The sequence below is a fragment of the Castor canadensis genome, chromosome 4, assembly GCF_047511655.1.
Source record: "Castor canadensis chromosome 4, mCasCan1.hap1v2, whole genome shotgun sequence".
Taxonomy (NCBI): domain Eukaryota; kingdom Metazoa; phylum Chordata; class Mammalia; order Rodentia; family Castoridae; genus Castor; species Castor canadensis.
In genome coordinates, this window is record NC_133389.1 from 90586248 (window position 1) to 90612070 (window position 25823).

Here is a 25823-nt window from a genome sequence, read left to right on the forward strand (position 1 = left end):
ATATCCTGGCAGTTTTCTTCTTTATTGTTGTCTATTTTTGTCCTGAGTTCATTTATCCATTTATTCATTGTGTTCTCTCTTTCGCTTTGGTGTTTATACAGTGCTTCTATGGTTTCCTTTATTTCTTCTTTTGCTTTTTCAAATTCTCTATTTTTATTGTCTTGGAATTTCTTGAGTGTCTCCTGTACATTTTGGTTGACCCTATCCAGTATCATCTCTATAAAATTCTCATTGAGTACTTGTAGTATGTCTTCTTTTAAATTATTCTTGTGGGCTTCATTGGGTCCTTTGGCATAGTATATCTTCATTTTGTTGGAGTCTGGATCTGAGTTTCTGTTCTCTTCATTCCCCTCTGGTTCCTGTACTAATTTTTTGCTGTGGGGAAATTGGTTTCCTTGTTTTTTCTGTCTTCCTGTCATTGTCCTTGGTGTTGTTACTGTCCCTGTACTGTGTGTAATTAAGTATTTTCTAGCTTGTAATAATAACAATGGTAATATTGAGAATGGAAGAGTGAGCTGAGATGGAAAGCAAGAAGTTAAAGAAAAGGGGAAAACAAATATACAGACAAGAGGGAGAAAGGAGAACAAGGTATCAGACAAGAGAGTTTCAAAGGTATAAACAGGGAGTGTTAGTGTGCTAATCGACAGTAAGCTGAACAGACAATAGAGAGACAGAGAGAGGATTGAAAATCAAAGATAAAAAAAAAGTATATGAAAGTAATAGCTATATATAAAAATGAATTAAAATAAAATGGAAAATAGAAAATTAAAAAAAAAACAAAAATCTTCCAAGTTTAAATGCAATGCAATTTCAGTCTTAATAATTTGGATGTCCGTCTCAATCTCCAGTCCTGGAGTTGGTGCCTCAGATGTTGTTCTGTAGTTGTCTCATCAAAGGGGATGCATAAAGTAGAACAAAACTACACTCACACACACACAGAAAAAAAAAAAAAAAGCCCCACCAAGTGTCCCCAGTTCAAATGCAATACAGTTTCAGTAAGTTTTTCGGCTTGCAGGTGTAATTTGGTTGGTCTCTCATCAAAGGTAGGGAGAAAAAGAAAAAAAAAGCGTCTGGAGGCAGTTCTGAGAGTGGTATCTGCAACTGTGGCTTGCCTGCCTGCTGCTCTCAGCCTGTAGCTGGCGGCGTTATTTATGCAGATCTCTGGGGTGAGCTAGCGCTCACCTGGTCCCACAGGCTTTGTTTGCTCAGAGTTCTCCTGTGCGGGAGCCTCTGCTACAGGCTTTCCCCTTTCCAAGCACTGGGAAAGGTGACACTGCCCCGCATTCTCAGGCCTGCGTGTTTATTTACAGTTCACGTGGGAAGTGGGTCTTCCCTCCTCTCCTGTGGAGTTTTCCTCCCTCCTCCACTCTCACAAGCGTCCCCGCTCCTGGTTGCTGGGCGCGCCCCGCTCCCGCCAGAGCCTCTCCGGCCCGCCCGGCTCGTTTATTTACAGTCCCGGGAAGGCTTCCCTTCCCCCAATCTTCAGCGCTCAGGGCGCCCCACCCTCTTTCCAGCGTGTCTTAACTGTTCTTATTGCTTAGTACTCAGTTTCTCTTTTTTTTCCCGGGTGGAGGTCAGTCTGTCCAGGGGGCTATGCTGCTCTGGCCCAGGCTTGTCTGTGGGGGAACCGCGGTACCGCGAAGCTCACCTGGTCCGCGTCTTCCCAAGCCGTATGGGCGCCGGCCACTGGCGGCCCCGGGGGCCCTCCTCGGTTCTCCGTTTAACGTGAAGTGGAGATTCTCTGCACCGGCTGGAGATGTGGAGGGGTCCACACTGAAGCTGTTTGACTAGCTATATTGAGTGATAGATTTTTCCAGGAAGCTAATAAGTCCAGTTGTTCTTGGCTCTGTTTCCTGCTTTCACCCCTTGTCCCTTGCTAGCATGGCTTCCAAACTAAGGCCCTCCAATGGCCTCCAGAGCCAGCTCTTGAAAGCTCAGCTTGGATCAAGCTCTTCCTCCTCCTCAGAGCCTACGTGCCTCCCCTCTGTCCATGGAGTCATGTTCAGACTCCATAGCAAAGTGGTCATGACCTCAGGCTTTTTCGTGTTGAGGCTACTTCCCCTCTCTCCATTTTGTAGCTCCCCAGGACCTGGCCCTTCTGCAGGCACACCCAGATTCCTTATCACCCCTGCCTCCTTCAAATCATCCTTAGAGCAATAATTTTTTTAAAGACTCTCTCAATGACTTCCTCCATCTTTCCAACCAAATATAAGAAACGCAACCACACAAAACAAAGAAAGCCTGTTCCCCACAAAACAGCCCCCTAAACCATAGTATAGCCATTAGCATTTTGGGGGGAGAGGCAGTGCTGTGGGTCGAACCCAGGGCCTCGTACATGCTAAGCAAGCACTTTGCCATTGAGCTACTTCTTCAGCCCTTTTTTTCACACATATATTTTTACATTAAATATTTTACGTATGACATTTTACTTATACATGTTAAAATTTTGTATCATTTTTCCACTTACTATCATATTCCTTTTGAAGAGTCTATTCACACTTGAAAAACTATTTTCCAATGCTGTTTTAGATCCTATCATATTGTCATCTCCTAATTTGTATTTATTTGGGGATATTTTATAGAGAATTAACTGTGTGTCTTTTCTGCACTTTCCAGGTCTATGGGTTGGCTTTAAATGTAGGCATTATTTCACTCTCTGTCTTCTGTCTACTATAAACACTGCTTGTTTTAAACTCCTGAAAGCAGTCTTTTTTGCCTGTAGTCTCAAACATGGTGTGTTATACCTCAGTAAAAAATGAAGAAAAAAAAAATCTGCCCACACAGAAAAATAGAAATGCATTTGCCTATACCACTTAAAAGAGAAAATAAATTGATGACTTACACTGTGTATTATCCCCTATTTGGATAGCTCTAATTATCTGCACAACACCCACAACACCCACTTTCACACCTGCAGCTGGCTTTTGTAGAAACATTTACCTAATTGAATTTTTTCCTGTCTTTCCCTGGAGACTGTGGCTGAAAGTAGCAATAGCAGCTCTGGTGAGACTGCACCCTACCCTGGTTTCAGGCTACAGCTCAGACCTTTTTCTGTCAGTAACCTTTGAAATCAAGGCAGCTCAGCTGCCTCACCATTCATATGCCTGGCACAGAGAGCTTCCTCATTCCTTAAGCAAAGTCTGGGTGGGTTGATTTTATTTCATTTATTTGAGTAACTGCAGTGGTCTGACCATCTTTCACATATAAAGACGCTGGGTGATTTGCATTCTGGGTGCTTGCTTTCTGTGCTGTAGTCCAGACTGGGCAGTTTGGGGCATTTCTTGGCATATGTAGAGATCTGAGCTAGAAAAGATAGGGAGTTGAGTGAGGAGAAGATTGGGGTTTCTGGGGTGTTTAGAGCCTTCTCTTTTCACCACCAGCTCCTTAGATGTTTTTTGACTCCTCACTTTCCAAATCCCTGTAAGATTCTTCTAATAGAGCTAGAGAGGTGATTAAACCTGAATAATTTCTTTTCCTTATGAATGAATTTGTTACATTCATCTTTATTTGGCCTTACTGTTCAATATGTGTCACTTGTCATCTGCGGGGTCCCCACGTCTGCTCTCTAGAATCTTAACCTTCAGAGGGGTCAGCAGTGCACATACAAAAAGAAAGCATTGTCACACCTCCATTTTAGAAGTTACACACCCAGTTGAATGGAACAGGGAAAACTGGAATATAGAAAGAAGAAACAGCCTACTTGTCCTGTCACTCATTCCTGGTCGTGTTTATTTTATTATTATTATTACTATTATTAGTGGTACAAGAGTTTGAATTTACAAACTCTCCACCCTTGTGTGAATCCTTAGCCCTTTTTGCTTCAGGTTATTTCTCACATAGGGTCTTGCTTTCTGCCTAGGCCAGCCTCAGACCTCAGTCTTCCCACCTATGCCTCCTGTGTGGCTAGAACCACAGGCACACTCTACCCTATCTGGTTTATTGGTTGAGATGGGAATCTCACTAACATTTTTTCCTGAGGTGGGCCTCAAATCACCATCCTGATCAAATGTGAGTTCATAGTGGGGTGACCAGCTCATCACAGTTTTCCAGTTATATGGCTTGCCTGATGGGAACTGCCTCCTCACCCAAGGCAAAGCAGGACAGCTGCACACCCTACTGCCCAGAGACCAGATGATGTAGGCTAGAGGGGAGAGGTAAGTAGAGGAGGGAAAGCAGAGACGACAGCTGGTGAAAATCCACTCCTTGGACAAAGCCAACCACTTCTCCAAGTTGTGCCTGTTTGGCCAATGATACTAATAGTGTTCTCCTTTAAGTATTCTAGGGTTGGGTATGGAAGGAAACTTTCTTGCCACTCTAAAACACCCACAGGGGAGGAGCTGTGTGTCAGTTCATCCAGTTAATCCTTGGGGTTAAGATTGGTGGGGAATGGTTCGTAGGAAGGTCAAGTCACTGTTTACTAACTACCAGCATGGAGCTTAGACTTTACAGAAGTAATTCCATTTAGTTTAAACCTCTGTGCCAGAGGTTTACAGTAACTGTCCCAAAGCTGTCATTTGAACCCAGCACTCTGTGACTCTCATCCTCTTTCCCCTTTGCTAGTGCTCGAAAACTTGAGTGCTCATTAAAGTCACCTGGAAAGTTTATTAACAGACTCCTGAGCCTGAAATGATCTGGGAGATTTGCTTTTCTAACAAGTCCCAGGTGATGTTGATGCTGATCCTTTGAGAGTCACTGCCCTGATCTGTGGTGAGAATGAGGTGGTCAAGGCGAGGTGATGAACCCTTATTGAACTTGGAAGGCTGGCCTGTGCCACATCACCTGCTCCAGCCCACCAGAGTTAGCCATTTAGAAGACCATCTCTTCCTCTCTTCTCTGCAGGATCTGTGCATCATTTTCTTTGCCTACAGAAGGAAATGAATTCTCTCTGGAGCATGGATCCTTCCATCTCCCTAGCTTCATTGCTCAGCAATCACTCCTCTGTACCTTGGGAAATCAGCTGGTAGCCTTAGCCCAATGTTTTAGTTTCCTTAGGCCAGTGAAACAGGACTAAAAGCTACAACTACATAGTGACAAAATTGTCCCTCGTGAAAAGTCCATGTGGTCAGCATGAAGCAAGCAGCACATTGTAGCCGTTGTCATTCTCAGTGATCTGGGAGGCACTTCTTGTGTTCTCTTATTGTTCCCACCCAGTGTCCCTATGACCGAGGATGCACCAGGACCATTGCTCCCAGTTGACACATGGGTGAAAAGGAAGCTTCCAACGTGTAATTCACCTCTGACCGTGCACCCTGACCAGAGCTGGAACTCCTCAAAACCCCGGTTGATGCGCAATAGCATGGTCCCCATCCCTAGGCATCCTGATAAGGATTGAAAGATTCTCGTCTTACTCTCTCATTTCTCAAGTGGTGTCTTGGTGCACATGGAGGACTTTGTGATGATTTAGTGTTCACAACTTCCTAAGTCCAAACTCTGTCCTGTTTCCTTCACAGTCTGGGTCCTGCTGGTTGCTCTTTTATTCTCTTGCCTCCTCTTGGCTTTTAGGTGCCAGATAGGATGTTAAGTTCTCTCTGACATCCACACCGATACTGTGCCATCATCTCCTGAAAGCCATCATCTCCTTTTTTTCCCCAACACATACATCAGTTCTACTCATCCTTCAGGGAGATATCACATCTGATGATAGCCTTCCTTCCGAGAGCCAGCACTCCTGCCCTATGGCTTTTTCTGGACCTAAGTTCTAGCCTTGATCCCGCTTTGGAAGCTTCACAAGCATGATCCCTGCTGAATTCGCAGGGACTGAAGTGGCCCTGCAATCATCAGAATCAAATGAATCTTTGTTGAATTAATGAATAAAGAACCAGTAGACTCAGCCAGGCACAGTGGCTCAGGCCTGTAATCCAAGCTACTTGGGAGGCTCACATCCGGAGGATTGCAGTTTAAATCCAGCCCAGGTAAAAAGTTAGTGAGACCCCCCATCTCAACCAGTAGCTGGGCATGGTGGTGCGTGCCTGTCATCCCAGCTACATGGGGAAGCACAAATAGGAGAATTGTGGTCTAGGTTGACCTGGGCTCTAAGTTCAACTCCAGGCACCATCAAAAAAAATCCAAGCAAATCAATAGACTCAGTTTTCCCTAGTGGAGTTAATTAGAACACAAGTCAGAACATAGCATTGCTCTGCTCAAAATGCCAGGGCTCCACGGCCTCTCGATGTAGAGAAAACAAGTCATTGTAGTGACCTCAAGGCCCTGTGTAGTCTGGCCTCATCTCTTCCTGCACTACTACTTGCTCACTACTGTCTAGCCTCCAACCACTTTTGCAGTGGTTGTTGCATTTTCGATAACATTCTTCTTTTAGACTTCTCCATCTCTTCCACAGGTCCTTAACTCAGAGTCCCTTCAGTGAGATTTACCCTGGTCCCCATTTTGAAATGCGCCACTTTCTCCTCCAACTTCCTACACCCTGCTTTATTTTCCTTTTTTGACTTTTTATCTCCATACACTTATGTTTCACTTCCTTTTGTTTATTCTCTTTCTTCCCCTGGTGTCTGAAGTATATAGTGATTAGAGTTTTGTTTTGTTCATTGCTGCAAGTCAGTATTGCCTAGTACAGGGTAGGTATTCATAACATACTTATTGATTGAATTAAAGTTATTTGGAGGCTAATGCCTTTTCTGGTTTTAGTGCATGGAGACAATTCGGGGAAAGATAAGAAATGTGCAAATTTAAGATTATAGAAGCTTCATGAGACTAGTCGCTTCATCTTTCTCTTTTCTTTCTATAGTATGACATGGCTAGGATTTGAAGATTGTTCAAACCATACTGATTGACATTGTTACTGACATTCTAACTCCGAGCCAGAATTTGGGGCTCACAGCCTTTTTATTTGTAAGACCAGAACAGAATGGTGGCATGTGGATTGCAAATTTTGCCCAACCAAGCAGGAATTTTAGAAATGAGCCAGTTCCCTTTCCTGCAAATGATAAGCCTGTGGCTATAGCTAAGATCAGTTGCCTTCGTGCACAGGTTTAATTTCAGGACATGACAAGTAAGGCAGCTGTTTGTGATTCAAACTGTCTCCTTGGCCTTTACCGTGAACTAGGAGGACTCGGCTTTTACTTCTGTGCAGGCCCGTGAGTAACAGGATCAGCCTCAAGGTTCCTCCTGTCTGAGTTGCAGCCTTCAGGACTGATGTTCTTCTAAGGAGTCCATTTCTTCCTAAATAGCTTTTTGACACTTGAAGAATTTGCTCTGGTGTGCCTTCTGTCAACAGCTCAGGCACTCCTCTTTGCAGCTCAACTGTACATTACAGTTTCCCTAGCCTGCCTCCAGCTTCTGTTTCAAATTGCATAGCATCAGCACCACTTTTTTTAAAAATTCAGTTTTGATACAATTTGAAGAACAATATCACTATCAATATATTTATATAGTTATAAAACCAGACTTTTTACAAAGGTTTTGTATCTTGTCACTTTTATCACCATTGGAATCAGCAGAAACATCATGAATATGATGTAGCCAAAACTCTTTCCCTACTTTTTTGTGACACTTTCAAACATACAAAAAAAAGTGGAAGAAATGTATGCTAGAAACTCACAGCCCAGACTCTCCAATAAACAATTTGCATTTAATTGTTCTATGAGACATCAATGCCTATGTCAATCCTTTTCCATCCATCACAAAAGAACTTGTAGATTCTTTGGCATGACGTCTTTAATAGATGTCAAAAAAAATTCTATTGTATTTTTCTTTTTGTTTACAGCACTGGAATTTGTTTACGTAATTATTGTTTAGTTCTCTAGCTCAATGTGCTCAATGAAGGGATAGCATGGTTGTCTTGTTCACTTGTATATCCTTAATTCCTAAATTGTTGCCTGACTTATAGGCAATGCTAAAACATAAATTGCAAGTTGAATGAAGGACAATATTTACAATCCTTTGATGCTAGAATTTTAAGTCTGTGTCTCTGATTTGTTTCCCTTCTTTCCAAAATGAATTTTGTGGCCTAGATAAAAAGTTATGTTAACTTATCAACTCAGTAAATATTGAGCACATATAAAGCATGGACCTGGGCTAGTTTATGGTATAGAGAGGTGAGCTACCTTGGCTAATGATCCCAAGAATGGGCTTTGGTTTCACAGATTGTGTGCAAAGGAGCATGATGCTTCAGGTAGTTTAGGCATAGCTTCTGCTGCCTAATATTGCCGATCTGTCTCAAAGCTAGCCACAACAAACAGTTAATTAAACATTTGTCATCGACTTAGCCATGCATCCAAAAAAAAAACAAATTTACTCAGTTCCTAATATGCTCTGTGCTCTGGGAAGTCAAGTACGGAAAACATGGTTTGCTCCTCAGAGAAGATATAGTCTGTTTTGGGGACAATAATGTGTGATAAGGGTCTAACTCTTCCTATCTAAGAGAGCCACAAAGGCGCTTAGTCAGTTTTGGAAGGTTAGGTGATGTGAGCTGATTTAAAGAGATGAGTAAGTGATAGACATGCCAGGCATGAAATAAGGTAGAAAAACATCAATATGGAGCAAAGGTATCACTGGCGTTTTGGCCAGAAACAAAGTTGAAGTGGTGGCCACACTGGGTCCCTTTGAGAGAGGTGCAGTTTTTAGCAGAAAATTGCTATCCTGGATTTGTTTCAGAGCAGTATTTTGACAAGTCTTTTTCAAGCAACATGGGGGATGATGGATTGGTTCAGAAACCAGTGAGAAAGGGAGGAAGGGGCAGGTGATAGGTACAAAGACTGCTTTGAAATCCACGTTTATAAGGGTGTACTGATGTATGATGTCTATTGATTTAAGTAGTAAAGAATTAGAAATATCCTGAATGTCTTGTGGTAGGGTGTATTACATAGGATGCCTGTCAAATTGGCTTGGTCACAGGGTTTGTTGGCGCTTGTTCCTCGGGAATGATTGAAACTGACTTCTTAGGTAGAGTGAATTGAAGTCTTGGAGGACACCTTCACTCTTTCCATATCAGCTTTGCATTTGTCTGGGTTGGTGCTATTCTCTGGCAGGCTGTCCTCACTTGGGCACACAGGGGACATCCGTATCTCTAGACTTCCACCCTGCCAATTTAGTGACTATAGCAGGAAGACACTGACTTTGAAAGTGGCTCTGACCGGTCATGGAGAAACCATGAGGGTGGGACTTGGATCATGGGTCTTTCAGCTGACCCTTGGTCAGATAGAGTTCTCTCTATATGCCTATCCCTGGAAGCCTTGAGTGTCAAGGGAGTCTCTGGTCAGGATTGGCTCCACAGTAACCACCTGTAGAATTACATGGGTTGCAAGGAGGATTATGAGTTTCATGAAGGGATGCTGGCAGAGCAGAGTCATGGGGCACAGCAAGATTGAATATTGTGCTGTTTTTACAAGCAGGGATGAGCTGTGCTTACTACCTAGAAAGATATCTGTGGCCCATTGTGTAAGTAGAAAAAGACATTTATAAGAGTAGAAATAATAGGTTCCAATTTCAGTTTCAGGATAAGAAAAAAAATCCCTAAGTCTAGAAAAAAATTAAAAGCCCACTAATTGTGGATATTTCTAGGTAGAAAGATGATAAGTAGCTTTTTTTTCCTGTGTTTTTCTCCATTAACTGAAAAAAAAGTTTTACACTGAGGATATATTTCAGTTATAATCAGGAAAACCAATAAATGCATTTGTATTTAGGGGAAAGAAAACCTTGTTTATTGCAGAAGTCTCTGCAAAAAATCAATGAGGTCTGAGATAAGAAAGATGGAGAGTAGGGAGGGAATAATTGGATTTTCAGAAGCTTACATCCTTGGGACTCAGTGACCAACTGGCTGTCAGGGCTGAGGAGTGAGCCCTTGGTGAAGTAGGTTGTATGGAGGTAATCCAACATTTTTAAAGGTGTTTGGGACTTAGTGGTAGTAAAACAGGCCTTGGATATGTATCCAATTGAAAGAAAGGTCAAATTTGACTTAATAAGAAATTTGAATTATATTTTAAAAGAAGACACCATTGCTGTTTGGTAGATGGTGCCTACTTGATTTATTAAGCAGCTGGTAAGCTCTTGAAAGGGAGAAACTCTACATTGCAACCACTCAATTCGTAGCATGAAATCTGGTTTATAGAATGAGCACTCTAAAAGACTTGTCATTGAATGAAATATCCCTGCTAATCTAACTGTATTTGTGTATCCTGTTGTGCTATAGAATGTTAGAAGTTACTACCCAACTGGACCTCTTAATAGTATTTCTTAAAAGGAGTTGTCCCCATAATCTACTCAGGGAATGCATCAAGCCAATTTGTAATCATTTATAAACAGGTACTTCCAAACTGCTTACTGTAGTGCTTATCTTTATAAGAAGCTGATCTACTTTAAGGTCAGTAGAAATGTTTATTAAATCTCCTCTAGTTTGTAGCATGAAAAAAATGCATCCTAGACCCACATACATGTCACAGAAGTTCACAAAACCGTGGTAATCCTGTGTGTGGTGTGTATTCTGTGTCTTTCATGGATATTTTAGTCTACCTTCTAATGTTTTCCTCTAAAACATGATTTCCCACTATAGTTCAGTATACAGGAAATGCTTGGATTATGAAGCTGTACATTAGAGTGGTGGAAGGACATTGGAACCAGCCATTCTGACTTAATCCCAGCATTGCCCCTTCCTAGTGTGTAGACGGGTAGTTAAGTATTTCTTGTTTTCTTATCTGAACAAACATGTTATGGATTGTTGTGAGGCCAAAATGAATCACTGTAACATACTCAGCCCAGGACTCGGAACATAATCAGAACTCAAAGAGCAGCCTTTTTTTAAATCCCTTTTGTTTATCTTCTGGGATGTATTGATTACTGAAAGTACAGAACTTCCTGCATCTCATTTAGGATGGAATTTCTTTGATTTACCTTGAAATGTAAATATCCACTCTTAATAACTCTCCTACCACAACTAAAGTCCTTGTCCCATCTCAAGCAGAGTGAAAGAAAAAGCTTGGGCTGAGGTTAGGGCTGGATGAAAAGGGCAGTTTTAGACATGTCAGCCTGAACTTGGGGCTTTCAGTGAATTGTAAAGCAGTATGAGGAGTGCTTGTCCTAAGGCCAGTGTACTCGCTGCAGACGTTACCAGGCAGGACCAGCTCCTTGGAGGCAAGCCACACTTGGCCTGTGGTTACTTACAATTGACAGCTAGGGCAAGTCCAAGCTGAGTAAACCTTCTCATGAACATGTTGAGGAGGCTCAGTGTCCCATAAGTTCAACTCTGCCTAGAAAAAGACATAGAGGGGTCAGACTGGTGCTCAGGCTTGGCTCACTAAATGTGACAGTGCATTTGTAAACATTTGAGCACCTAACACACATGCAGGTAGTGTTCCTCAAGTTAACATTTTACAAAGAGTGAAGGTGAGATAGAAAGTAGTTGGCTAAAGAGTTAGAGGGAAGTTTACATTGTAATTCTCTCTTTGTATAGTCGCAAAGTTGATTGTCACAATGCAGCAGAGCCTGCCTACCCTCACAAGGTTTTGGAATAGTTTATTTACTTCCCATCCATCTTCCCATTCAAGTTATAACCTAGGGGAATCTTTACCACAAAAATTTACACAAATTTGTTTTTTCTTCTGAAAGGGTTAAATGAACATTTTATTTTTGACTACAACTTAGTACAACATGAAATAAGACCCATTGAATATCTTGTGTACTAGATTTTTTCATTTTTCATATAGAGACTAGATAATTGAGTCACAGAATAAGAATACTCTTTAGTCACCACATAAATTTTTTGAAAATAAAAAACACAGTCCCAAAGTTTGGACCATCAGATTCTAGTGTGAAACTTTCAGAACAACAAAAAGGCTTAGGAAGAGACATCTCAAGCTCCCTGGATGACATTTACAGTGCACACAAGGCAGTCTTCTCCTCCCCCATACTCTTTCCAATTCCCTCCCCTCTCAGCTCCTCAAAGAAAAATAGAAAAGCAGCCCTTCCTCTTGTTGGCTGTAGAATTTATTCAGTAATTTACTTTCCAGCCAACTGCAGCCATTGCCCTTGCCTCTGGGCACTTGTTCAAAAATGCAGAAATGGAATAACAGATTGGCCAGACCTAACACAACTCCCTAGTCACAACCCTATTATCTCCTCGTTCTGTCACCCCCATTAGGCAAAGGCCTGGGAGACTGGATGGTGACAGCACAGTATTTATGCAGCCCGCACATCTCCATGGCTCCAGGCTCTCTGCCAACATCCCTCTTCCTCTTGTTTCTCCCTGCGCATAACCAAGGAGAATGGAGCTGGAGTGTTGAATTCGTAGGCCTGTGCTGCAGACCACCTCTGCACAGCTTAGAGGCTTCTGTGCCAACTTTGTGCCTGGGAAAGGTCTCCCTCGTCCCAGGAAAACTAGGACAAGACAAAGGGATTCACCTCCCCGTGTGTTACCACCCCTCTGTGAATGGAAGTGGTGGAAGCTAGAGTGTATGGATCTTACTAAATGACAAGTATGTCTCAATTACCAGGGGAAATTTGGTTTACTGTTATTTATAGCTGCCCAATTCAGGTCAAACCAAACAGAGAAGTTGCTTCATTTAATATCAGCTGTGTGGCCTCTGCTGGGCCATCTTCTGAAAAACTAATTTCTCTGGACAGGTTGAATGTAGAGAAGAGGGTGTCTAATCAAGAGAGAATTGTTTTCTGATTGTCACCTCTGGTGAAACTCCTTTTAAAACCTTATACCTGAGATGCAAATGTTTGAGGTAGCTGTAGGATACCTCTTGCTTGGTGAAGTGTTAAAATAGAGAAGTTGTAGACTCCATGATCAGGGAAAGCTAGAAGAAACCTTTTTTTTTCTTTTTCCTTTCCTTCCACAATAGTCTACCTTGTAGCCACTGTTCCTTTGTAGTGGTTGGCTTTTTGGAGTGGTTTATACCTCAGTGATCTTTGCCTCTTATTTTGTGTTCGTTTCATGCACTTGTTCAGTATGACCCCTTAATCACAAGCATGCATTGCTATTACAGTCATGCATTGCTTAGGGAGGTGCGTTCTCAGAAATGCATCGTTAGATTACTGTGCCATTGTGCAAACATAATAGGGTATACTTACACACACTGAGGCAGCCCTGATATCAATAGGCCCTATAATCTTATGGAACCACTGTTGTGTATGCAATCTATCATTGACTGAAATGCCATTATGCAATATGTCTCTACAACTTTTATTAGTAATTCTCAAGAAGGTGAGAGTTTTGGATGGTACTGCTTGATTTTTGCCCCCAAGTTCTTTTCCCCAACTGGATGGTAAACCCAGCTGGAGTGAGATCAGATTGTGTGGGGACCATGTCCTGTTCAGATTAACTGATTCAGCCCTGTTCCCTACATATTTCTGGCTGATAAGAGGTGAAAACTCGATGAGGGCATATCTGCCAGATGAGCGTTGTGCTGAGGAAATGAGGAGGAGAATACACAGCTGGATGATGTTTAGACAAATGGCTTTTCCCCTTAAAAAGAGCAGGATTTGGCTCAGGTTAATCCATACTGGAGAGAATTATTTTCAAAACAGTTTTGCCAGGGATACATGGTACAGAGCGACTTCCTCACCTCTCCCAGTTGAGGAATGAAAATATGTAATGATGGGGGAGATGACTTGTATTAAATCTGTAATTGTTGTTGACGCTGCTTTCTTACTGAATCCTAACAGCTCTGTCCTTTGCTTTCCACATCAGCTCACACCCCAGACAACAGCTTTCTGGGGTTTGTGGTCGAGCAACACCTGAACTCTAGCGACATCCATCATATTAATGAAATCAAAAGACAGAACCAGTCCCTTGTGTATGGCAAAGTGGATAGCTTCTGGAAGGTGAGTCAGCTTGTGTGCATGTCACTCTCTCTGAAAAGAAGCTTATTGGGTAATTTAATTTAACTTTGATCCAGGAAGTAATCAAGCCAAGTGCCCAGGGCTTAATGGGATCTGCTTATACGTAAACGAGAATGTTCTGGGGTTTGTTTGCTCCAACATTTGGACAACTAACCAAGCCTGTTAAATACATCCGTCCTTACAGTGGCTTTACACAAACCCTTTGGTCTCTGTACGTTGGCAGTGACACATCACCACTTCTTTCACGTCTTGCACAGAAGGGCCAATGTCCGAAAGTTCCACATCCACAGATTCAACCTGGTGGATTGAAAATATTCTGAAAAAAAAAAAAAAAGATTGTGTCTGTACTGAACATGGTCAGACATTTTTTCTTTTCATTATTCCCTTAACAATATAGTATAGCAATTATTCACATGTTAGGCATTATAAGTAACGTAGAGATGATTGAAACTGTAGGCGAGGATGTGTGTGTGTTCTATGCACATATGTGCTATTTATGTAAAGGACTTGAGCATCCTTGGTATTGGGGGGTGGGAGAAATGTTCCTGGAACCAACCCTTCCCGCATATTGAGACACAATGACACTTGCTTCTGAGAGCCAGGGCCCTACAGGGTTTGGGTATCTTTCTGGAGCTAGCCATGACACACACAGGCCCTTCATCAGATGAGTCTTTTTCATCTGCCCCTGGGAAACCGTCTGCGAAAATAGTCAGCTCCCTTTCCCCATAGGCAGGCCTCACCTTACCTGGAAAGGGAATGCCTACCAGGGCTGACTGGAAGCAATTTGCTCAGGGAGGCCTTGGATGCAGCAGACTGAACCAGGTTTTTCAAAAGCTTTGTGCTGTTGGGCCCCAGGGGACCTCTCGGCCCTCCCGGGAGGATTTCCATGTGGGAAAGGCAAAACACTAGAGGAACCTGAGTGGGTCTGACCTATTGACAGGCAATGCAAATGCTTTTATTTGGCAAGACAGCTTCAGTAGGTAAATGCCATTATTCTGAGGAAATGTTTTCTTGGACAGAAATCTTCAGGACTTCAAAACATGCCTCTTCCTAAATGGTGAATTAAACCTTTTTTTGGAATGATCATAAACTGTGTTCTCATGTTATCATGTCTCTCCTATGGAGGATGATGGAAATCCTACAACTGAGGGCGTGTTCGGGACGGTGTGGCTGTAAAGTACGGTAGTTCTAACTGGAGACAGTTTTATGCACCCACCCCTAGGGGACATTTAGCAGTGTCTGGAGAAAGTTTTGGTTGTCATGGCTGGGTGGCATCTAGTGGATGCAGAAGTAGGGATGTTGTGAACATCCTGAAGTATATAGGATGGTCCCTAGTACAAAGAGTTACCTGACTTAAAAATAGCAGTAAGTGCCAAAGTTAAGAAGCCCTGGACTGGTAAAAAAGGAATTCTTTCCTACATATATGACAGGTTGAGCATTCCTAATCCAAAAATTTGAAATCCAAAATGCTTCAAAATCTAAAGCTTTGTGAGTGCTGACATGATGACATAAGGTGTGGGAAATTCTATGCCTGATCTCATGTATTAGGTCACATTCAAAACTCAGGTGCACTAAATATATTGCATAGAATTACCTTTCGGCACTGTGTATAAAGTGTATGTAAAATGTATGAATTTTGTGTTTAGACTTGGGTTCCACCCCTAAGATATCTCATATGTATTTCAAAATCTGAAAAAAATCCAAATTCCAAAGGACTTTTGGTTCTAAGCATTTTAAAAAATACTCAACCTATATTAAACACTTCCTCCTCTGAAGTAAAGTAAACCAGATTATAACTGGTTATTTGATACGTTCCCGTGAATTAATGCATCTTTGTTTTCCCTGTATCAAAACATGCCTTTTGTTGATGGTACATTTTTTCAGCAGACTTTCAGTCGAGCCTGGGTTAACAAGGCCATGTTGGGTGTCCTTATTCTTGGCTTGGATGGATGAATCGTGGCACTGGCCTTAGGAATATCTGCACTCTTAAATGGTAAAACTCTCTTCTCCCCTCTGCTGCTCAGAGAAAAGAGCTTGCATGTCTGAGTGGACTTGACATTGAAATTATATCATTTCTGGTTTGGAATCAAGTGCAGTCCCTTCTGGGTGCCTCTAGTAACCTTTTCTGTTTGCCTAGAAAAAAAAAAATACATTAGCTCCAAAAGCTTTTTGGTTACTTGCTTTGGATAAATTAATACTGCTACCCAAAACCATCCTTAATGTCATCAGGAGCCTTGATGGAGTCAGAATCCCAAAAGTATTAGCCCTGTTGCCCAATGGTTAGAGATATGATTCAGAAATTCTTTTTTATTGTGAGGTATTAAAACTCTGCAGGTAACTCTCTATCCACATACCACCCAAGGATTACACTTTGAGATCAGGTACCGAAAGTACACTGAAATTACATATGTTGTCTATAATTTTAATAAACGCTAATGAAATGATACTTATTAAGATACCATTATTTAAGCCTACCAATACAGTAGGACCTTTTGCAGCTTTTTAAGCTACTGTTTTCATATCCAAGCCAATTTATGTTTGACCTTTGGGTTGCAGGGGCCTATAAAACTGAACTTCCCTCTACTGACCATTGATAAATTGCATGTAAGCATCCTTCTTTCTGGATATAATTAAATTTTTAGAGGTTAAAATAGCTTAAATGGGAGCAAATAAGCTGACCTCATGAAATAAACTAGACAAAGCCAACAAGTATTAAGAATGCTGAAGATTATTTCCACAATCTTTTATTATGATGATTATTTATTGGTTTTTTTTTTTTTGAGATGAGGACTTACTGTACAGCCCATGCTGACCTTGAACTCACAATCCTTCTGTCTTCACTTTCCAAGTGCTGGGATTACAGCACGCACCAGCATGTCTGGCTTCTCTTTTTTTTTTATACTATGAGTATGTCTGAGCTAACACATTTCCAGTGTAGAAAGGGAGCTTCTATGCACAGAGCTGTTGTAACTCTGTAGGAGCCTGGTGCAGAGAGGTGCCAGAGGGCATTGCCTGGCACTGGCTGTTCACACTCAGGCCAGGTAGACCAGTGTATATGTCAGAAGCTAGTGTGGACTGCACGTCATTTTTATTTCATCATGTTCTATATTAATTAGGGCAAAGTTTAGCTAATCTAAGAACATTTACTGTGCCTTAGAATTGCCTGAATCAAACATTTTTTTATTCTTCTACAAATGCAACTAATTTCCACCTACAATTATTTTTAAGCTGAAACACAGTTAAGTCAGTGGAAAAACAGGTGGGGCCTGGAGCTAAAAACATCTCACCACACTTGGGCACAGATCTGGTGGATCAGTCACTGGCTGGTGGTGGGGATGGCCAGCCCTAGTGGGCCTTCTCCAGAAAGGCCCTGCAACCCCAAGGCATATGGTACACCAGCTCGAGTCAGATTCGTTCCCATAGTAGAGATCTTCAATAATGAATTGTTGGGTGGGTCATAGTTTCCAAGTAGCTGAAGTCTAGCTTTGCAGCTTTTAACTTGATTACTTTTTCAGTGCAAATCTCTAATTGCTCTCCTCCATAAACAATACATAATTAAATGTAGTCAAGTATTCTCTGGTAACCTGTCAGGGAATGTGACTCATGGGCACGCACGCTCGCTCGTGCAGCTCTGCCCCTCAGAGTCAGCGGCGTCCCCACTTCGTTCTTGGGCTGGCCACACTGTCTGTCCTGGAATGTTTTTATCAGTTAAAATTTTTCTGAAAATCGCTTCTAGAATGGATGACTAGTAAAAGGTACCTAGACACACAACTAGCACCAGCTGGGGACCATGCTCATGTCATATTACTTGTTAATATATGATTGCCACCAAGGCAGACAAGGTGGAGGCCTTCCTCTGATAATAGCAGAACAAGCATGACCCTTGAGTCACAATCTGGGGTTTAGAGTTGAGCATCTTACCAGCCCATGAAGAAGTTAGCCATTTACATCTGTAAAATGGGTCAGCAACAACTACCATGTGAAGAAGGCTTCTCCATATTAGTGCACATGATCCTGGGGTCTTGTTAAAAATGCAGGCTCTCATTCAGACCTTCTGGGGTGAAACTGAGACCCTGTGGTGCCTACACATGCCCAGGTACTGTGCATGTGCTGTGAGCTCTTAGAGTAGCAAGGCATGGGGTGCTTGGGACCCTGTGGAGTGCTGGGCCCTAACAGATCAATTGGTGAATAAGTACTTCCCCTTGTCTCCTCACCTTTGCTTTTCTGCAACTCATGTCACTTCTGCTGCTGTTAGTGCCCAACTCCAGTCACTCCAACCCCAGTCCCCAAAGGCACATTTGCAAACCTTGCTCCTTTAGTCCATCCTCCCTGTCCCCTAGAAGGGGATACAGCTCTGGACTCTCAGAGTTGATGAGAGAGCTACACTGTCTTCCTTGTGATCCATTGTCCTGATTTGTGTACTCAGGTGCATGCTGGGCAGTGTGGCACAGGGTTCCAGATTACTGACTTGAAGCCCAAGATCTGGACTCCAATCCTGGCTCTGCCACCAGCTGCCTGATCTTGGGCAGGGTGTACTTAACTTCTCTTGGCCTCATTTTTCGTAGGACTCATTCTTGGGTTTTTGTGATGATTAAATGAGTTAATCATTCAGAACAGGGCTTAGAACAAGGCCTGACACATGGGAAGTCTAAATAAATGCCTGCTACTATTGTTAATATCATTATTGGTGCCAGATAGGAGATACCACAGCAGGAATTGGCGGGGGCATGGATGGGAGTTGAGCCTGTGAGGCACTGGCAAATAGCAGCCTGCCCAAAGATCCTCAGCAGTCAGCAAACTCCAGCCCGTGAACCAAATCTAGCCCATGATCTGTTTTTGTAACTGACATTTTGTTGGAACACAACCAGGGCTGTTCATTGTCTATGGCTGCTTTGCACTAAAATTTTTTGCACTAAAATTGTAGAGTTGAGTAATGGTGACAAAGACTGTATGACCTATAGAGCTGACAATATTTACTGTCTGGCCCTTTCCAGAGCAGTTTGCTAACCTCTGAACTATGCTGTGTCCTGAATAAACTCAGTCCCTCTCAGAGGACATGTTTGGCCAGCAGTCCCTGGCATGGAGCTCAGCAGAGACCTTTTAGCTCATTTCAGGGTTCTTGATTATATTGATGGATAAGCAATATGTGGTAAAATGAAGTGTGACTTTAGTGAAATTTTCACCCCTCTGAAGACAAGCCCCATGCACTAAGCCTGGCTTGTCTCGGCAAAAGCTGCTAATGCACTGATTATAAAAGAGGGCCTTGTTCTGGGGCATATGTAGCTCAGTGATCGAGGCCTTGCGTTCAATCCCCAGTATGTTCTGGACCCCACTGCAGTGGGGTGGGGACTGGAATTTGGGGGGATATTTCCACTTCTTGGAGCCTTTTGTGGCCAGGATTTAAGGTGACACTTGCTGGTGTCTTTTAAGGAAGTAAGGGCGGCTTTTAACATCTTTAACCGTCTTGGTGTTTAGATGAGGAACTGGCTTAAAGTGATGGAGTGACATGGCCAAGGTTCTGCCGCACACCCAGCAGCAAAGCTAAGATCAGGGCTCTCCTTTCCCTCGTGGAGACTTGACCCCTTGCTACCACTTGCTTGATAGAGCTGCTCCTCCTCCCTTACCCTGGATGGTGGTTCCATGTTTAGAGCCTGGATGAAGGTCTCCATAGGTGACTAAAGTGTACAGGAGAGCCTCTGAACAAATACTGGCATAACAGGTGAACTGTTGCTCCTAGCTATTCCCCATTCAGGTGGCCAAATCAGGAACAGCCTAGCAGCCAGTTCTGCAGAATAAATACTCCTTAATAGGACTAATTTAAATCATTTCTAGCTCCAGGTCCCAGGTTCTGGCTTTCCACAGCCCTGGCCTGCCTAGTAACAACCAAAGTGAACCAATCTTACCTGAATTTGAAGTGCTCCCTTTCTTCTAAGCCTCAGAGACTGTGTGTGGTTGTAAAGCAATGGCACATCCGTTCCCTGTCAACCTAAGAAATGGGGAACAAGAACTTGCAGAAGTACAAAGTAGTGTTCCCTCCCCCCTGCTCCTTTCTAATGAATGTTCCCATACACAGCAGCCTGAGTGATCTTTTTAAATATGTAAATTGGATCTTGCGAGTCTTCTGCCCAAAGTCTCCAATGGCTTCATTTTAAACTTAGAGCTTGTTAGGTTCTCGATGAAATCCAGCCTCTGTAACAGGGTTAGGGAGATGGCCACACCTCCTCTGCACCTGCTGCTCTCCCAGGCCCCAGACATGCCCACTCCCATGCAATATTCCCTCCACCTGGGGGCTGCTGCCTGCCATGGCTCACCCATCCCTAGCCGGGGGTACTTCCCTGCCATCAGCCAGGTGCTACCTCACCCCCTCTATTATGATTTGAATGTGAAACGTCCCCCACACGATCATATGATAACCACTTTGTTCCCAGCTGGTGGTGCTAGTTTGGGAGGCAGTAGAAACATTAGACATAGGGTCCAGCTGGAGGATATGCCTTTGAAGGTTATACATGTTCCTTAGTCCCTCTCTCTCTCTGCTTCCTATCTGCCATGAGGTGAACAGTTTTCTCCTACCCATGTCCCTGCCACCTGGATGTTCTGCCCAAGCACATGGGGCCAAACAACAAGGGACTGAACCCTCTAACACTGTGAGCCAAAACAAATCTTTCCTCCCTTAAGTTGTTCTCTTAGGTATTTTAGTTATAGCAACACAAAAATAAATAATGCACCCTGTCGTAGCATCCTGGTCATTCCTTTTGTGTGATTTTGAGCATTTATCTCTCATTGTCAAATTCACTTACTATCTGTCATTGTCTCTCTGAGACTATAAGCTGTGCACGGGGAGGAACTGTATCTGTTTTGCTTAACCAACATGCCTGGCTTGTGATAGGCATTCAGTAGCATTCACAATTGAATCTCCTTTTGATTTATTTTAAACACTGATTTAGCTGGAAAACCTGGTGTGTGCCTTAAGAATGCTTTTTGCTTAGAACTTTTCCCTGCCAACCCCATAGAGGATTCTAGAACCTATAGAACCCAGTGGTGAGATTAGCAGTGAGATGGTGTGGGAAGAGCCCTCTGCCTGGGGGTGGAAGGGTGTCACAGGCCTGGCTCTGGACCAGCTCTCCTGTCATGTGTGATTTAGAGCAGGTAACTCCAGCCTCAGTTTCCTCCCTTGTATAAGTCAAGGTATTGGTTGGTGAAAAATAAGGTATGAATTATGTATATACACACAATTGTGCTGACCTCAGAATAACTTAGCATTCACGCTGTATGATTCTACTCATATAAAACTCTAGAAAATGCAAGACTATAGTGACAGAAAGCAACTAGGTGGTTGCTGGGACAGGGCATGAAGGAGAAAGGGATCTGCTTGCCAGGGTGTGGCCATGGCTTTGTGATATATACATGTCAAAACTTACTAAATTATACACTGTAAATGTTCAGTCCATTATGTCATATACCTCAAATAAAGCTGTTAAAAAAAATAAATGAAAGTTAGCAAACAGCAGCCTATGGGCCAAATCCTATTTGTGGCCTCTTTATATAGCCTTCAAGCTAAAAATGTTTTGTTTTACATTTGAAAGCTATGAAACAAACAAAACGATATATGACAGAGACCTTATGTGTTCCCATGGAGCCTAAAATACTAGTATTTAGTTAGCTAGCTTTTCACAGAAAAAAGCTTCCTGACCCATGGATGAGAGCTATAATTATTTACCCGTATGCTTTGGACCTGTATGGCCAGCTACTATGGGAGGTCCAAGCACAGCCACACAGTATGGGGCCCACCTCACCAAAGAAGCTCTGATTTTCTGCTGCATAGATTTGGATTTTCAATAAGATTTCACTGGGTTCAGTTTCTTTAAACAGCCAAAAACAAATCTTGTAAGTCTCTAGACTAGGCGACCTCTGAGTATAAGATAGAATCCCTTTCCGAAGACTATGTAATTATCTAGCTTGCTAATTTGGTTGATTTGGGCTTATTTTAAATTAATGCAAAGTTGGAAATGGGAGTCAATTAGAGAAATGCTGCTTGATTTCATAGTAGGAATTAACTGCTCTTAGTGCATTGTTTTAATGAACCACCAAAGACCTTTGTAATTAAAGAATGTACTAAAATCCTTGAAAAGAACCCTTTTTTATAAGTAGGTTAAACCTTGTCATCCTGTTTGCTCTTAAATCTGCTTGGCCAGATTTCTCTCTTGCCAGATAACAGAGATAAGCAAGATAAATTTAAATCCACCTTACATCAAACAAGCATTAAATTTTGAACTAATAAAGTAGGAGTCAATTTTGTTGGATTTACTGAAGTCTAATAACACCACAGCTCTTGGTTCTGGTTCTAGCCACAAGAACAGAAGGTGAAGGATATCCTCCAGTTTATTTCCCTTGAGGATCAGTCAGAAAAACCCGGTCATGCTACCTTGGAGACTGACCTTGTGCAACACATGTGGGAGTTCAAGGTGCTGATGGAGAAGGAGTCCTATTGATTTTGTACCTGATACATGATAAAGCACAGCCACATTGTAGAGCCCCTTGCCCAATTCAAGTACTAGCTTGACGTAGGTGGGGAAGAAACACAGGAGACATCATGTGCAAAGGGAAATATCGGCAATGAATCATTGCCTTTTAAAATTGGCAAGACCATTTTAAAAGACTTGAAGGATTTTTCAAAACAGTGTTGGTTTTGTGCTGACTATAACCTAATCCGTACAACATCTGTATGTAGTGTTTGTGCAGAATGGAATGGGCTCAGAGGACCAGTGCCGAAGTTCCCATCTTGTTTTCCTTGTGATGTGCTTGTTTCAGCAAGCTTTCTGCTGTTTCCTTAAATTCTCTGCAGTTTCCTTATTTATTGGCAGAGAGAACATGCACATGTTCTCTGACCAAGCCTAGAGATTCTGATTGCAGATGGTCTGGAGCAATGGGAGGAGCCCTGGGCAGGAAAGTGGACATCCTGATTCTCATTTCAAATGCACCACTCACTGACTGTCTGTCCTTGTTATTCATTTACCCTCTGGGTCTTACTTTCCTCTTCTGTAAAATGAGGCAGGGGACCTGATGTTCTTTTGTTTGGATCTGCAGAGTTCCATGATTCCATAAACACCTCCTTGGCCTTCTCTAATTCTTTCAAGAGCAAGAGCAAGGAGGAGATAGCCTACAAGACAACTTTATGGGCCATCAGAAATAGGGCAGAGCCAGACAGAAAGCCTGCAGGAGGAGGAGGATAACAGAGCCAGGCCAGAGGCAGAGTCTGTAAAACCAACTGCCCAAGGAAAGGATTGACTCAATATGATTTAACATATGCCAGCGTAAAGGAGATTTAAGGGAGTCATTGACAGTACCCTCACATGAGTCAACATTGTAGGACCTGCTGAGAATTGATTCTAGACTTTCAGTTGAGGCATAATATATAGAATGAAGATGCTATTTCCAGCCCATTTGAGAATACCAAGCAAGCATGGCACCAGTCCCTGCCAGCACCCAGGGTATTTGTCCTTTTCTGTCTCTGCACTGGCAAGCTCACCTAGAGGCTTGAAGTACAACCACACTGACTAGGTGAGTCCTTTCAGGTTCCTGGGCTTCTGTCTTCTCATCTGTATGGTAGTGGATAGAACTTGTGAAGTGACATGAGTTAAATACACCAATGCTTCACTTAACCACTGGAATACATTCTGAGAAAGGTGACATTAGTCATTAGGTGATTTCATCATTATGCAAATAGCCTAGAGTGTACTTACACAAACTAACATGGCTACAGTGTCACTAGGTTATATAATCATATGGGACTACCATAGGATATTAGGCCTTTGGCCGAAACATTTTTATATATAATGCTAATAAAACAAGGCCTTGTATTCATGTCTGCTAGCTTTTCCTGCTGTGAGTATGATTTTTGTCTAGGCAAATTAAAGCCCTTTTGTAGAAGGAGTAAAATGTGGGGAGACTCAGACATCTACTTTATGGAGATGGATTGAAGAAACTGGTGTGTTTGGCCAAGGGAAAAAAACTTGATTGGGGTTGGGTGGGAGAATTACAGTGAGGGAAAAACCTGAAAAAGGACTGAGAACAGACTTCAGTGAACTTACCAAACTGTCCAGGAATATCAGATATCAGATGAGCATAACTCCAGAGATGAAGTGAGCCACCTGGAAGGCCATTAAGCCCCTGCTGCTATTGGCTAAAGTGACATTGGCAGGGCTTCTGAGAAGTATCACTAATGCCAAGGGATGCCGTGCTGCCTGGACTGTGAGGTCCCTGGCATCCCACAGGGTCTGTGTTTGTAGAATGTGGGTGGCAAGGGAAACACAGAAACATTCCATAGAGGAAGAGCTTGGGCCACAGGCCGGTGGTGTCAAGAAAATAATGTTGCCAACACTGTGCTTTTACCAGGATGTCACCATGTACCTGAAGCAGCAGAGACAGGCTCTGGCCCCAGAGGCCAACTCCTACTTACTGGCATTTATGGTTAGCCAGCAGAATGTTTTTTACATTGGAAAATTTGCCATTTGGGGAGGTTCATCTGAAAAACCAGAATTCCCAGCTTCTTTTGAAAATGTAGATGATGTGGCAAATTGAAATCTCATGCTTCACGTGCCCAGGACTGTCTGAATGGTGGCTGCTTTCACATATGCGTGTGCCGAGTTTCTCCAGGATGATGACCCTTCTGAGAACTTCTGTAGTCTCCATGACCTGTTTGGCCCCCAGAAGTGTTTGCATTTTTGAGCCTTGCACTGGGAGGCCAGGAAGCAGCTACCTTTTTGTCTAGTCCTTTGTGAAATAGTAGATTTCCCCTGAAAAGGGTGAATTATAGAATAGAGTGAGGCATCCAGTGATTAATCTGAGCCAAGTCATCCTTTCAGTGACTTGTTAGGAAGGTTTTTAGGCAGAAGGGCAGGCAGAAGGAAAGCCAACGCCCCCTTTTCAGCATGTAGTGCCAGTTAGGAGCCCCAGTCAGAGCTGGCCCACAAGCGCTTTGCAGGTGATAGCCAGCTCTGATGTGGGCTGCGTGGTGCTTATGCACAGTGGTGTTTGCAATGGAGACTCATTACCTTGTCTGGATGGGGCTTAGGGTGGGCGGGAGGGATGTACAGTAGTCCCTCTGCAACTGGCCCTTTCAGCCAGTTGGCTTACTGCTCTGTCCTAACATAGTAGTCTCCAGGCTTCTTCCCACCTGAGAGTGAAAACCCTCTTTAGAACCCAACTGATAGAGCTGCCTCAAGCAGGAGCTTGCTTGTAGGTCCAGGCAGGAGTCCCATGTGGCCCTTAGGAGTAACACTGATTTATTAGGGGAAATTGATTTCCAGCCTATGTTCCAAGGAAAGGTAGGAAAACTTAAGTTCATCCTTAGAACCTTGGGTCAGGATTGCCTGATGCCAAATACCACCTAGGATATTAAACATCCAGATGCCAGGACCTAGTTCTGGCTCTTCTAGTCAGAATCTGCAGAGAAGGGACTTGTGAGTCTGTGTTCAACACAAACTGCACACAAGCAAATCCACTGTGCTAGGTAGTTACCAATCTTCCCAGATCAGAAAAACTTTAAACACTTCCTCTCCTTGTGTGGTGGGTGTCTGGCTACCACATAGACAGCCACCACCCATGCTATAGAAGACACTTCAGTGCCCTTGTTTAACCTGGACTTTGCTGCCCAATACAGCTGACCAGCCACATGGCCTGGCCCCCAGACACCTACCCTCTATTATCATGGCAACAGCCAAATACCTAAATTAACCCATGTGAAGCCTTTGAGGCCATCCCTCAAGAATACTTGTCTTTTAACCCAGAATTCAAACAACAATTTGTATGAATTTTAGAGGCTATGGAGTTAGTTTTATAGATGATAAACTGAAGTCTTAGAGACATGTAGAATAAACAGTCCACCTAGAGGTGTAGATGAGTGTTAGTCTTCTTGATGTCATTGCTTTTGAGGTGACATTTACACTTTAGAAAGACCACATGTGGTTCAAAATTTTGAATGTTGAACGGTAGTTTTTGGCCTTGTCGCAGGAGTTTAAGAGGCAGTAAAG

The 25823-nt window shown here is 42.8% G+C and overlaps 1 protein-coding gene across 7 annotated transcripts in view; it reads left to right on the forward strand.

Moving 5' to 3' along the window:
- The window catches only part of Mgat5 (alpha-1,6-mannosylglycoprotein 6-beta-N-acetylglucosaminyltransferase), a 331452-nt gene that overhangs the window by 215897 nt on the left and 89732 nt on the right, over positions 1-25823 (forward strand). For all 7 annotated transcript variants that reach the window (XM_074070613.1, XM_074070610.1, XM_074070612.1 and 4 more), the window contains one exon: positions 13643-13776. In XM_074070613.1, coding sequence (XP_073926714.1) covers positions 13643-13776 — 134 coding nt within the window. The remainder of the gene's footprint in view (positions 1-13642; positions 13777-25823) is intronic.